This window comes from Xenopus tropicalis, chromosome 3 (assembly GCF_000004195.4).
Source record: "Xenopus tropicalis strain Nigerian chromosome 3, UCB_Xtro_10.0, whole genome shotgun sequence".
Lineage (NCBI taxonomy): Eukaryota > Metazoa > Chordata > Amphibia > Anura > Pipidae > Xenopus > Xenopus tropicalis.
In genome coordinates, this window is record NC_030679.2 from 151,020,577 (window position 1) to 151,032,220 (window position 11,644).

At 51.6% G+C, this 11,644-nt stretch overlaps 1 protein-coding gene across 1 annotated transcript; it reads left to right on the forward strand.

Annotated features, from left to right (window-relative positions):
• The first annotated feature begins 1,132 nt into the window (after positions 1-1,132).
• Positions 1,133-11,428, forward strand: LOC733570 (hypothetical protein). Its single transcript, NM_001044479.2, has 8 exons — positions 1,133-1,286; positions 6,998-7,309; positions 7,390-7,523; positions 7,608-7,700; positions 9,440-9,511; positions 10,455-10,505; positions 10,771-10,833; positions 11,313-11,428. The coding sequence occupies exons 1-8, from the start codon at positions 1,232-1,234 to the stop codon at positions 11,364-11,366; spliced, it is 834 nt and encodes a 277-aa protein (NP_001037944.1). The 5' UTR covers positions 1,133-1,231; the 3' UTR covers positions 11,367-11,428.
• The last annotated feature ends 216 nt before the right edge of the window (positions 11,429-11,644 follow it).

The window sequence follows — 11,644 nt, forward strand, 5'->3', positions numbered from 1 at the left end:
GGGTGCCCTGTGTATGCTGGGGGGGTGACCCAACGCCAGAAGGGGGGTGCCCTGTGTATGCTGGGGGTGTCCCTATCCCAGAAGGGGGGTGCCCTGTGTATGCTGGGGGTGTCCCTATCCCAAAAGTGGGGTGCCCTGTGTATGCTGGGGGTGTCCCTATCCCAGAAGGGGGGTGCCCTGTGTATGCTGGGGGTGTCCCTATCCCAGAAGGGGGGTGCCCTGTGTATGCTGGGGGGGTGACCCAATGCCAGAAGGGGGGTGCCCTGTGTATGCTGGGGGGTGACCCAATGCCAGAAGGGGGGTGCCCTGTGTATGCTGGGGGGGTGACCCAATGCCAGAAGGGGGGTGCCCTGTGTATGCTGGGGGGCTGACCCAATGCCAGAAGGGGGGTGCCCTGTGTATGCTGGGGGGGTGACCCAATGCCAGAAGGGGGGTGCCCTGTGTATGCTGGGGGGGTGACCCAATGCCAGAAGGGGGGTGCCCTGTGTATGCTGGGGGGTGACCCAATGCCAGAAGGGGGGTGCCCTCTGTATGCTGGGGGGGTGACCCAATGCCAGAAGGGGGGTGCCCTGTGTATGCTGGGGTGTCCCTATCCCAGAAGGGGGGTGCCCTGTGTATGCTGGGGGGGTGACCCAATGCCAGAAGGGGGGTGCCCTGTGTATGCTGGGGGGGTGACCCAATGCCAGAAGGGGGGTGCCCTGTGTATGCTGGGGGGGTGACCCAATGCCAGAAGGGGGGTGCCCTCTGTATGCTGGGGGGGTGACCCAATGCCAGAAGGGGGGTGCCCTGTGTATGCTGGGGGTGTCCCTATCCCAGAAGGGGGGTGCCCTGTGTATGCTGGGGGGGTGACCCAATGCCAGAAGGGGGGTGCCCTGTGTATGCTGGGGGGGTGACCCAATGCCAGAAGGGGGGTGCCCTGTGTATGCTGGGGGGGTGACCCAATGCCAGAAGGGGGGTGCCCTGTGTATGCTGGGGGGGTGACCCAATGCCAGAAGGGGGGTGCCCTGTGTATGCTGGGGGGGGTGACCCAACGCCAGAAGGGGGGTGTGAGGAAATTTGCAAGCATCTTTGCAACTGAGCACTGAGTTTTTTGTTTTCTCTGAGAAACATCTTCCTTTCTTGCAACATTGAGAAATCTCCACCCTCGGCCCAGTTTCCCCATTATCTGCTCAGAGAAAGAAGAAGTGTCGCCAAGAGCAAGTGATTCCACGACGGAGCCACTAACGGCCCCATGGCAGCTCCCCCCTATGTACTGGGTGCCCTTCTCTGGCTGCACCTCGCCCACGGTATGTGCTTGTATGTTATTGGGCCCCTGTGTGTGTATGTTATTGGGCCCCTGTGTGTGTATGTTATTGGGCCCCTGTGTGTGTATGTTATTGGGCCCCTGTGTGTGTATGTTATTGGGCCCCTGTGTGTGTATGTTATTGGGCCCCTGTGTGTGTATGTTATTGGGCCCCTGTGTGTGTATGTTATTGGGCCCCTGTGTGACTATGTTATTGGGCCCCTGTGTGTGTATGTTATTGGGCCCCTGTGTGTGTATGTTATTGGGCCCCTGTGTGTGTATGTTATTGGGCCCCTGTGTGTGTATGTTATTGGCCCCTGTGTGACTATGTTATTGGGCCCCTGTGTGACTATGTTATTGGGCCCCTGTGTGTGTATGTTATTGGGCCCCTGTGTGTGTATGTTATTGGGCCCCTGTGTGACTATGTTATTGGGCCCCTGTGTGTGTATGTTATTGGGCCCCTGTGTGTGTATGTTATTGGGCCCCTGTGTGTGTATGTTATTGGGCCCCTGTGTGTGTATGTTATTGGGCCCCTGTGTGACTATGTTATTGGGCCCCTGTGTGACTATGTTATTGGGCCCCTGTGTGTGTATGTTATTGGGCCCCTGTGTGACTATGTTATTGGGCCCCTGTGTGACTATGTTATTGGGCCCCTGTGTGTGTATGTTATTGGGCCCCTGTGTGTGTATGTTATTGGGCCCCTGTGTGTGTATGTTATTGGGCCCCTGTGTGACTATGTTATTGGGCCCCTGTGTGTGTATGTTATTGGGCCCCTGTGTGTGTATGTTATTGGGCCCCTGTGTGTGTATGTTATTGGGCCCCTGTGTGTGTATGTTATTGGGCCCCTGTGTGTGTATGTTATTGGGCCCCTGTGTGTGTATGTTATTGGGCCCCTGTGTGTGTATGTTATTGGGCCCTTGTGTGTGTATGTTATTGGGCCCCTGTGTGTGGTATGTTATTGGGCCCCTGTGTGTGTATGTTATTGGGCCCCTGTGTGTGTATGTTATTGGGCCCCTGTGTGACTATGTTATTGGCCCCTGTGTGTGTATGTTATTGGGCCCCTGTGTGTGTATGTTATTGGGCCCCTGTGTGTGTATGTTATTGGGCCCCTGTGTGTGTATGTTATTGGGCCCCTGTGTGTGTATGTTATTGGGCCCCTGTGTGTGTATGTTATTGGGCCCCTGTGTGACTATGTTATTGGGCCCTGTGTGTGTATGTTATTGGGCCCCTGTGTGTGTATGTTATTGGGCCCCTGTGTGTGTATGTTATTGGGCCCCTGTGTGACTATGTTATTGGGCCCCTGTGTGTGTATGTTATTGGGCCCCTGTGTGTGTATGTTATTGGGCCCCCTGTGTGTGTATGTTATTGGGCCCCTGTGTGTGTATGTTATTGGGCCCCTGTGTGTGTATGTTATTGGGCCCCTGTGTGTGTATGTTATTGGGCCCCTGTGTGTGTATGTTTATTGGGCCCCTGTGTGTCTATGTTATTGGGCCCCTGTGTGTGTATGTTATTGGGCCCCTGTGTGACTATGTTATTGGGCCCCTGTGTGTGTATGTTATTGGGCCCCTGTGTGTGTATGTTATTGGGCCCTTGTGTGTGTATGTTATTGGGCCCCTGTGGTGTGTATGTTATTGGGCCCCTGTGTGTGTATGTTATTGGGCCCCTGTGTGTGTATGTTATTGGGCCCCTGTGTGTCTATGTTATTGGGCCCCTGTGTGACTATGTTATTGGGCCCCTGTGTGTGTATGTTATTGGGCCCCTGTGTGTGTATGTTATTGGGCCCCTGTGTGTGTATGTTATTGGGCCCCTGTGTGTGTATGTTATTGGGCCCCTGTGTGTGTATGTTATTGGGCCCCTGTGTGTGTATGTTATTGGGCCCCTGTGTGTGTATGTTATTGGGCCCCTGTGTGTGTATGTTATTGGGCCCCTGTGTGTGTATGTTATTGGGCCCCTGTGTGTGTATGTTATTGGGCCCCTGTGTGTGTATGTTATTGGGCCCCTGTGTGACTATGTTATTGGGCCCCTGTGTGTGTATGTTATTGGGCCCCTGTGTGTGTATGTTATTGGGCCCCTGTGTGTGTATGTTATTGGGCCCCTGTGTGTGTATGTTATTGGGCCCCTGTGTGTGTATGTTATTGGGCCCCTGTGTGTGTATGTTATTGGGCCCCTGTGTGTGTATGTTATTGGGCCCCTGTGTGACTATGTTATTGGGCCCCTGTGTGTGTATGTTATTGGGCCCCTGTGTGTGTATGTTATTGGGCCCCTGTGTGTGTATGTTATTGGGCCCCTGTGTGTGTATGTTATTGGGCCCTTGTGTGTGTATGTTATTGGGCCCCTGTGTGTGTATGTTATTGGGCCCCTGTGTGTGTATGTTATTGGGCCCCTGTGTGACTATGTTATTGGGCCCCTGTGTGTGTATGTTATTGGGCCCCTGTGTGTGTATGTTATTGGGCCCTTGGTGTGTATGTTATGGCCCTGTGTGTATGTTATTGGGCCCCTGTGTGTGTATGTTATTGGGCCCCTGTGTGTGTATGTTATTGGGCCCCTGTGTGTGTATGTTATTGGGCCCCTGTGTGTGTATGTTATTGGGCCCCTGTGTGTGTATGTTATTGGGCCCCTGTGTGTGTATGTTATTGGGGCCCCTGTGTGTGTATGTTATTGGGCCCCTGTGTGTGTATGTTATTGGGCCCCTGTGTGACTATGTTATTGGGCCCCTGTGTGTCTATGTTATTGGGCCCCTGTGTGTGTATGTTATTGGGCCCCTGTGTGTGTATGTTATTGGGCCCCTGTGTGTGTATGTTATTGGGCCCCTGTGTGTGTATGTTATTGGGCCCCTGTGTGACTATGTTATTGGGCCCCTGTGTGTCTATGTTATTGGGCCCCTGTGTGTGTATGTTATTGGGGCCCCTGTGTGTGTATGTTATTGGGCCCCTGTGTGTGTATGTTATTGGGCCCCTGTGTGACTATGTTATTGGGCCCCCTGTGTGTGTATGTTATTGGGCCCCTGTGTGTGTATGTTATTGGGCCCCTGTGTGACTATGTTATTGGGCCCCTGTGTGTGTATGTTATTGGGCCCCTGTGTGTGTATGTTATTGGGCCCCTGTGTGTGTATGTTATTGGGCCCCTGTGTGTGTATGTTATTGGGCCCCTGTGTGTGTATGTTATTGGGCCCCTGTGTGTGTATGTTATTGGGCCCCTGTGTGTGTATGTTATTGGGCCCCTGTGTGACTATGTTATTGGGCCCCTGTGTGTGTATGTTATTGGGCCCCTGTGTGTGTATGTTATTGGGCCCCTGTGTGTGTATGTTATTGGGCCCCTGTGTGTGTATGTTATTGGGCCTTGTGTGTGTATGTTATTGGGCCCCTGTGTGTGTATGTTATTGGGCCCCTGTGTGTGTATGTTATTGGGCCCCTGTGTGACTATGTTATTGGGCCCCTGTGTGTGTATGTTATTGGGCCCCTGTGTGTGTATGTTATTGGGCCCTTGTGTGTGTATGTTATTGGGCCCCTGTGTGTGTATGTTATTGGGCCCCTGTGTGTGTATGTTATTGGGCCCCTGTGTGTGTATGTTATTGGGCCCCTGTGTGTCTATGTTATTGGGCCCCTGTGTGACTATGTTATTGGGCCCCTGTGTGTGTATGTTATTGGGCCCCTGTGTGTGTATGTTATTGGGCCCCTGTGTGTGTATGTTATTGGGCCCCTGTGTGTGTATGTTATTGGGCCCCTGTGTGTGTATGTTATTGGGCCCCTGTGTGTGTATGTTATTGGGCCCCTGTGTGTGTATGTTATTGGGCCCCTGTGTGTGTATGTTATTGGGCCCCTGTGTGACTATGTTATTGGGCCCCTGTGTGTCTATGTTATAGGGCCCCTGTGTGACTATGTTATTGGGCCCCTGTGTGTGTATGTTATTGGGCCCCTGTGTGTGTATGTTATTGGGCCCCTGTGTGTGTATGTTATTGGGCCCCTGTGTGTGTATGTTATTGGGCCCCTGTGTGTGTATGTTATTGGGCCCCCTGTGTGTGTATGTTATTGGGCCCCTGTGTGTGTATGTTATTGGGCCCCTGTGTGTGTATGTTATTGGGCCCCTGTGTGTGTATGTTATTGGGCCCCTGTGTGACTATGTTATTGGGCCCCTGTGTGTGTATGTTATTGGGCCCCTGTGTGTGTATGTTATTGGGCCCCTGTGTGTGTATGTTATTGGGCCCCTGTGTGTGTATGTTATTGGGCCCCTGTGTGTGTATGTTATTGGGCCCTGTGTGTGTATGTTATTGGGCCCCTGTGTGTCCTATGTTATTGGGCCCCTGTGTGACTATGTTATTGGGCCCCTGTGTGTCTATGTTATTGGGCCCCTGTGTGTGTATGTTATTGGGCCCCTGTGTGTGTATGTTATTGGGCCCCTGTGTGTGTATGTTATTGGGCCCCTGTGTGTGTATGTTATTGGGCCCCTGTGTGTGTATGTTATTGGGCCCCTGTGTGTCTATGTTATTGGGCCCCTGTGTGACTATGTTATTGGGCCCCTGTGTGACTATGTTATTGGGCCCCTGTGTGTGTATGTTATTGGGCCCCTGTGTGTGTATGTTATTGGGCCCCTGTGTGTGTATGTTATTGCCCCTGTGTGCTATGTATTGGCCCTGTGTGACTATGTTATTGGGCCCCTGTGTGTCTATGTTATTGGGCCGCCTGTGTGACTATGTTATTGGGCCCTGTGTGTGTTGTTATTGGGCCTCTGTGTGTGTAATGTTATGGGGCCCCTGTGTGTCTATGGTTATTGGGCCCCCTGTGTGACTATGTTATTGGGCCCTGTGTGTGTATGTTATTGGGCCCCCTGTGTGTGTATGTTATTGGGCCCCTGTGTGACTATGTTATTGGCCCTGTGTGTCTATGTTATTGGGCCCCTGTGTGACTATGTTATTGGGCCCTGTGTGACATGTTATTGGCCCCTGTGTGTGTATGTTATTGGGCCCCTGTGTGTGTATGTTTTGGGCCCCTGTGTGTGTATGTTATTGGGCCCCTGTGTGTGTATGTTATTGGGCCCCTGTGTGTGTATGTTATTGGGCCCCCTGTGTGTATGTTATGGGCCCTGTGTGTGTATGTTATTGGGCCCCTGTGTGACTATGTTATTGGGCCCCTGTGTGTGTTATGTTATTGGGCCCCTGTGTGTGTATGTTATTGGGCCCCTGTGTGTGTATGTTATTGGGCCCCTGTGTGTGTATGTTATTGGGCCCCTGTGTGACTATGTTATTGGGCCCCTGTGTGTGTATGTTATTGGGCCCCTGTGTGATGTATGTTATTGGGCCCCTGTGTGTGTATTTATTGGGGCCCCTGTGTGTCTATGTTATTGGTCCCCTGTGTGACTATGTTATTGGGCCCCTGTGTGTCTATGTTATTGGTCCCCTGTGTGGACTATGTTATTGGGCCCCTGTGTGTGTATGTTATTGGCCCCTGTGTGTGTATTTTATTGGGCCCCTGTGTGTGTATGTTATTGGGCCCCTGTGTGTCTATGTTATTGGTCCCCTGTGTGACTATGTTATTGGGCCCCTGTGTGTGTATGTTATTGGGCCCCTGTGTGTGTATGTTATTGGGCCCCTGTGTGTGTATGTTATTGGGCCCCTGTGTGTGTATGTTATTGGGCCCCTGTGTGTGTATGTTATTGGGCCCCTGTGTGACTATAAATAATAAAATAACAATGTGATATTTCCCTCTCATGTTCCCCCAGGGTGCGAGCAGCTCCAGGTCTCCCAGGGGCCCCAGGTTACGGTCGCACTGACGGGCACCCCGGTCCCTATTGATTGTCACATACACTTTACAAACAGAGCGATTGGCACCCCCATCTATTCAGCAGTGGAACGCGCCAATCCCGCGGGCCCAACCAAGCTGAGTGAGCAAGCAGTATCCACCCCAGATACCAATGGCACCGAAACGATAACCCACAGTATCCGTGCCGACGGGCAGTCTGCCATGTACTACTGTGTCGCGACGTGTCTGGCCCCCATAAAGTCCAGCAGCGGAACCTACATACATGTGAGAGGTATGGAATGTACCATATGCACACCCCATGGGGGGGGGGGGCACAGTCTCTAAGATCCTTCTCTTGTCTCTTGTACGTAGATAATGGGTTTGTGAGACCCCCGGACCCCTCTTCTCGCCTACAGTCCAGTTTGATTGCCCTGCTGGTCCTGCTCCTGCTCCTGTCGGCCACAGGGACTGCCCTGCTGCTGCTCCCATTTATTTGGAAGAGAAAGGTGATGTATGGCGTTGGCATGGCGTGGCACCTTCTGTAGAGCATTTCCTACTCTTCTATTCCAACCCATTTTCTCTCCCAACAGGGTGACTCCCCACCCATGCCCCACAGTTCCACTGACCCCAGGGGCTCAAAATCCCCACAAGGGGACAAAGAGGCCTCCAGTTCAGTTTATGCGGTGAGTAGTTATTGTTTATTGCGTTTCACTCCTGTTGGGCGTGCCATTAGTCAACTGCCTGCCCTATGCTGCCTGTGTGTGCCATACTCTGCCTGCCCTATGCTGCCTGTGTGTGCCATACTCTGCCTGCCCTACCCTGCCTGTGTGTGCCATCCTCTGCCTGCCCTACCCTGCCTGTGTGTGCCATACTCTGCCTGCCCTACCCTGCCTGTGTGTGCCATCCTCTGCCTGCCCTACCCTGCCTGTGTGTGCCATACTCTGCCTGCCCTACCCTGCCTGTGTGTGCCATCCTCTGCCTGCCCTACCCTGCCTGTGTGTGCCATACTCTGCCTGCCCTACCCTGCCTGTGTGTGCCATACTCTGCCTGCCCTACCCTGCCTGTGTGTGCCATACTCTGCCTGCCCTACCCTGCCTGTGTGTGCCATACTCTGACTGCCCTACCCTGCCTGTGTGTGCCATACTCTGCCTGCCCTACCCTGCCTGTGTGTGCCATACTCTGCCTGCCCTACCCTGCCTGTGTGTGCCATACTCTGCCTGCCCTACCCTGCCTGTGTGTGCCATACTCTGCCTGCCCTACCCTGCCTGTGTGTGCCATACTCTGCCTGCCTACCCCTGCCTGTGTGTGCCATACTCTGCCTGCCCTACCCTGCCTGTGTGTGCCATACTCTGCCTAGCCTATGCTGCCTGTGTGTGCCATACTCTGCCTGCCCTACCCTGCCTGTGTGTGCCATACTCTGCCTGCCCTATCCTGCCTGTGTGTGCCATACTCTGCCTGCCTTACCCTGCCTGTGTGTGCCATACTCTGCCTAGCCTATGCTGCCTGTGGGAGGTGAACCTGGCAGGGGTTTGTTCTGGGAGTTTGTTAGCAGTTGGAAATAGTCATTATATGGCGCCTAAGGTGTGTAATTATATGCTGGGGGTTGCTGTGCTATCCACAGGGGAGGAGCCATATGGATTTCAGGGTGTGGCTTAATATGGCATAATATAATTCTTTCACATATGAATGAAGAGGGATATCCCTACAGTGGGTTTTTTTCTGCGCCACCACCATTAATGTGGGGATGGTCTTAAAAGCTCTTGTGATAACATGGGTGTGGTTTGAACTGGGTACGGTTTAAAAAATGGGAGTGGTCAAAACTGTCTTCCATTATCGGCCTCCACCACATAGGCCAGGAAAATCAGTACCACAGAAGTTGGACAGTTTAGAACCTTGAGGCCTGGGTGTCAGGGTACCAGGGAACCTGCCAGTGGGCCCCAGTCTATTTCCACCATAGAGTCACGTCCCATCAATACCATTGAGGCCTGGGTATCGGGTTCTCTGGCGGCCCCTAGTGGCCATATGGCTCTTGGCTATAGTTATTGAGCTCAGTAAGTCTGCAAAATGGAGACTCAGTTGCTCAGAAGACATCCCCCATCATAGCATTCCACTAGCCCACAAGGCTTTCTTCTATGTTACATCTCTCTACTTCTATCTACTAGGATGAGGCATACAGGCAGCAGGGCCATGGGAAGAATTATTTTATACAGATGTTGGGGTGCAGCAGCAATACTCTAACCATATGTTCAGTACTTTCCATGTGTCTCTGTGTGTTTCTCCTGTGCCATTAGGCACCCTAGAGAGACCCCGGGGGTGTTCATGCTGTAGGAACTGACCCCCACCCCAGTTACAGAAGCTGCTGAGGGCAAGAACTGGACTCTCTCTGAATCACATGATCTCATAGATTTATTTCTTCCTTCAGTCTTTAACGCCCCGTCCTGACTCTCAGCTCTATGATACCCTGGAGAAGGCGACCCCGTTACCCAAGGGAAAGGTAAGACTTGACTGTACTCAAATCCCTCACGTTCCCCTTCACCAACTCTTGCCCCTATTGCTCATTACCTCTTGCCCCTATTGCTCATTACCTCTTGCCCCTATTGCTCATTACCTCTTGCCCCTATTGCTCATTACCTCTTGCCCCTATTGCTCATTACCTCTTGCCCCTATTGCTCATTACCTCTTGCCCCTATTGCTCATTACCTCTTGCCCCTATTGCTCATTACTCTTGCCCCTATTGCTCATTACCACTTGCCCCTATTGCTCATTACCTCTTGCCCCTATTGCTCATTACCTCTTGCCCCTATTGCTCATTACCTCTTGCCCCTATTGCTCATTACCTCTTGCCCCTATTGCTCATTACCTCTTGCCCCTATTGCTCATTACCTCTTGCCCCTATTGCTCATTACCTCTTGCCCCTATTGCTCATTACCACTTGCCCCTATTGCTCATTACCTTTGCCCCTATTGCTCATTACCTCTTGCCCCTATTGCTCATTACCTCTTGCCCCTATTGCTCATTACCTCTTGCCCCTATTGCTCATTACCTCTTGCCCCTATTGCTCATTACCCTTGCCCCTATTGCTCATTACCCTTGCCCCTATTGCTCATTACCTCTTGCCCCTATTGCTCATTACCTCTTGCCCCCTATTGCTCATTACCACTTGCCCCTATTGCTCATTACCTCTTGCCCCTATTGCTCATTACCTCTTGCCCCTATTGCTCATTACCTCTTGCCCCTATTGCTCATTACCACTTGCCCCTATTGCTCATTACCTCTTGCCCCTATTGCTCATTACCTCTTGCCCCTATTGCTCATTACCTCTTGCCCCTATTGCTCATTACCACTTGCCCCTATTGCTCATTACCTCTTGCCCCTATTGCTCATTACCTCTTGCCCCTATTGTCTACTAATTGCCCCTTTTGTCTTTATTTCTGTAGGTACTTAATGTGGAGACCCACCAGAGCCCCAAAGCCAAGCCCACCCCCCAGGTAATGTGGCCCCCACTCTATGTAACAGCCCATTATATCTATATAATGCACAAAATCCATAAATATCCCTGACAGCCTTATTAATGGGGCTTAGTGATGTCATCAGTTGTAAGCGGCACCTATGATGTAACGTCTGTCACATGACTTGTGTGTTATTATAAATGCACAACGCAGGGCTGCCGCCACTTCCCCACTGTGCGCACTTGTGAATGAGCCCTAATATCACTGATGTACAAAGTAACATGGCGGTGTATGATCTGCGCAGGTGAAACCGACTGCTGCCCAAGGACCGACCCGCGGAGGAAGCAAGAGACCCGCGCTGAAGCTGGTAATGCCAACTGCAACTCCCTGCACTGTGACCGGGAGTCGTGCCATAGACCTGGGCACAGGGCATAGCGGCTGGGCTGCTGTCACTTACCTGAGCTTAGGGACTTACAATATACAGCACATATACAATATAACACAATACAAGGCTGATTAGTAATGAACTCAGATATCCATGACATGGCAGCAGAGAAACCAATGCAGCCTGCAGCAGAATGAATTCATAATCAGCAATGTAAATCTAGCCCTGTCATTCTCTATAATGTAGTTCCCCTGCTAGGGCCCATTGCTTACCCCCCAAAGCCTGTAGCACCCCCACAATACTGATGTACGGAATACACGGTTCAGTTGGGGATTTAGCAAGAGCTCTTTGCAGGCTGATTTGTGAAAGTGTTGGGTATTTGGGCGTATTGGGTGTCGGTATATACACCCGGGGCTGGGCGGCTCTGTCTCTCTGTAACAATATCCATTTGTCTTTTCCAGAAGCCAAGAAGGAGCAACACAGAACAAGATCTGTATGAAAACGTCAAACAATAGGATATTTGGTTTCCCTTTGTACCCCCATCAGTATTTACTAATAAAGGTCTTTAATAGCTAAACTGAAAGAGGCTCCCGATATATCCCATTTATACTATAGGGCAGTTATAGGGTGTGCGTGTGTCAGTGTATAGGGCACAGTCCCCCCATATATCCCATTTATACTATAGGGCAGTTATAGGGTGTGTGTGTCAGTGTATAGGGCACAGTCCCCCCATATATCCCATTTATACTATAGGGCAGTTATAGGGTGTGCGTGTGTCAGTGTATAGGGCACA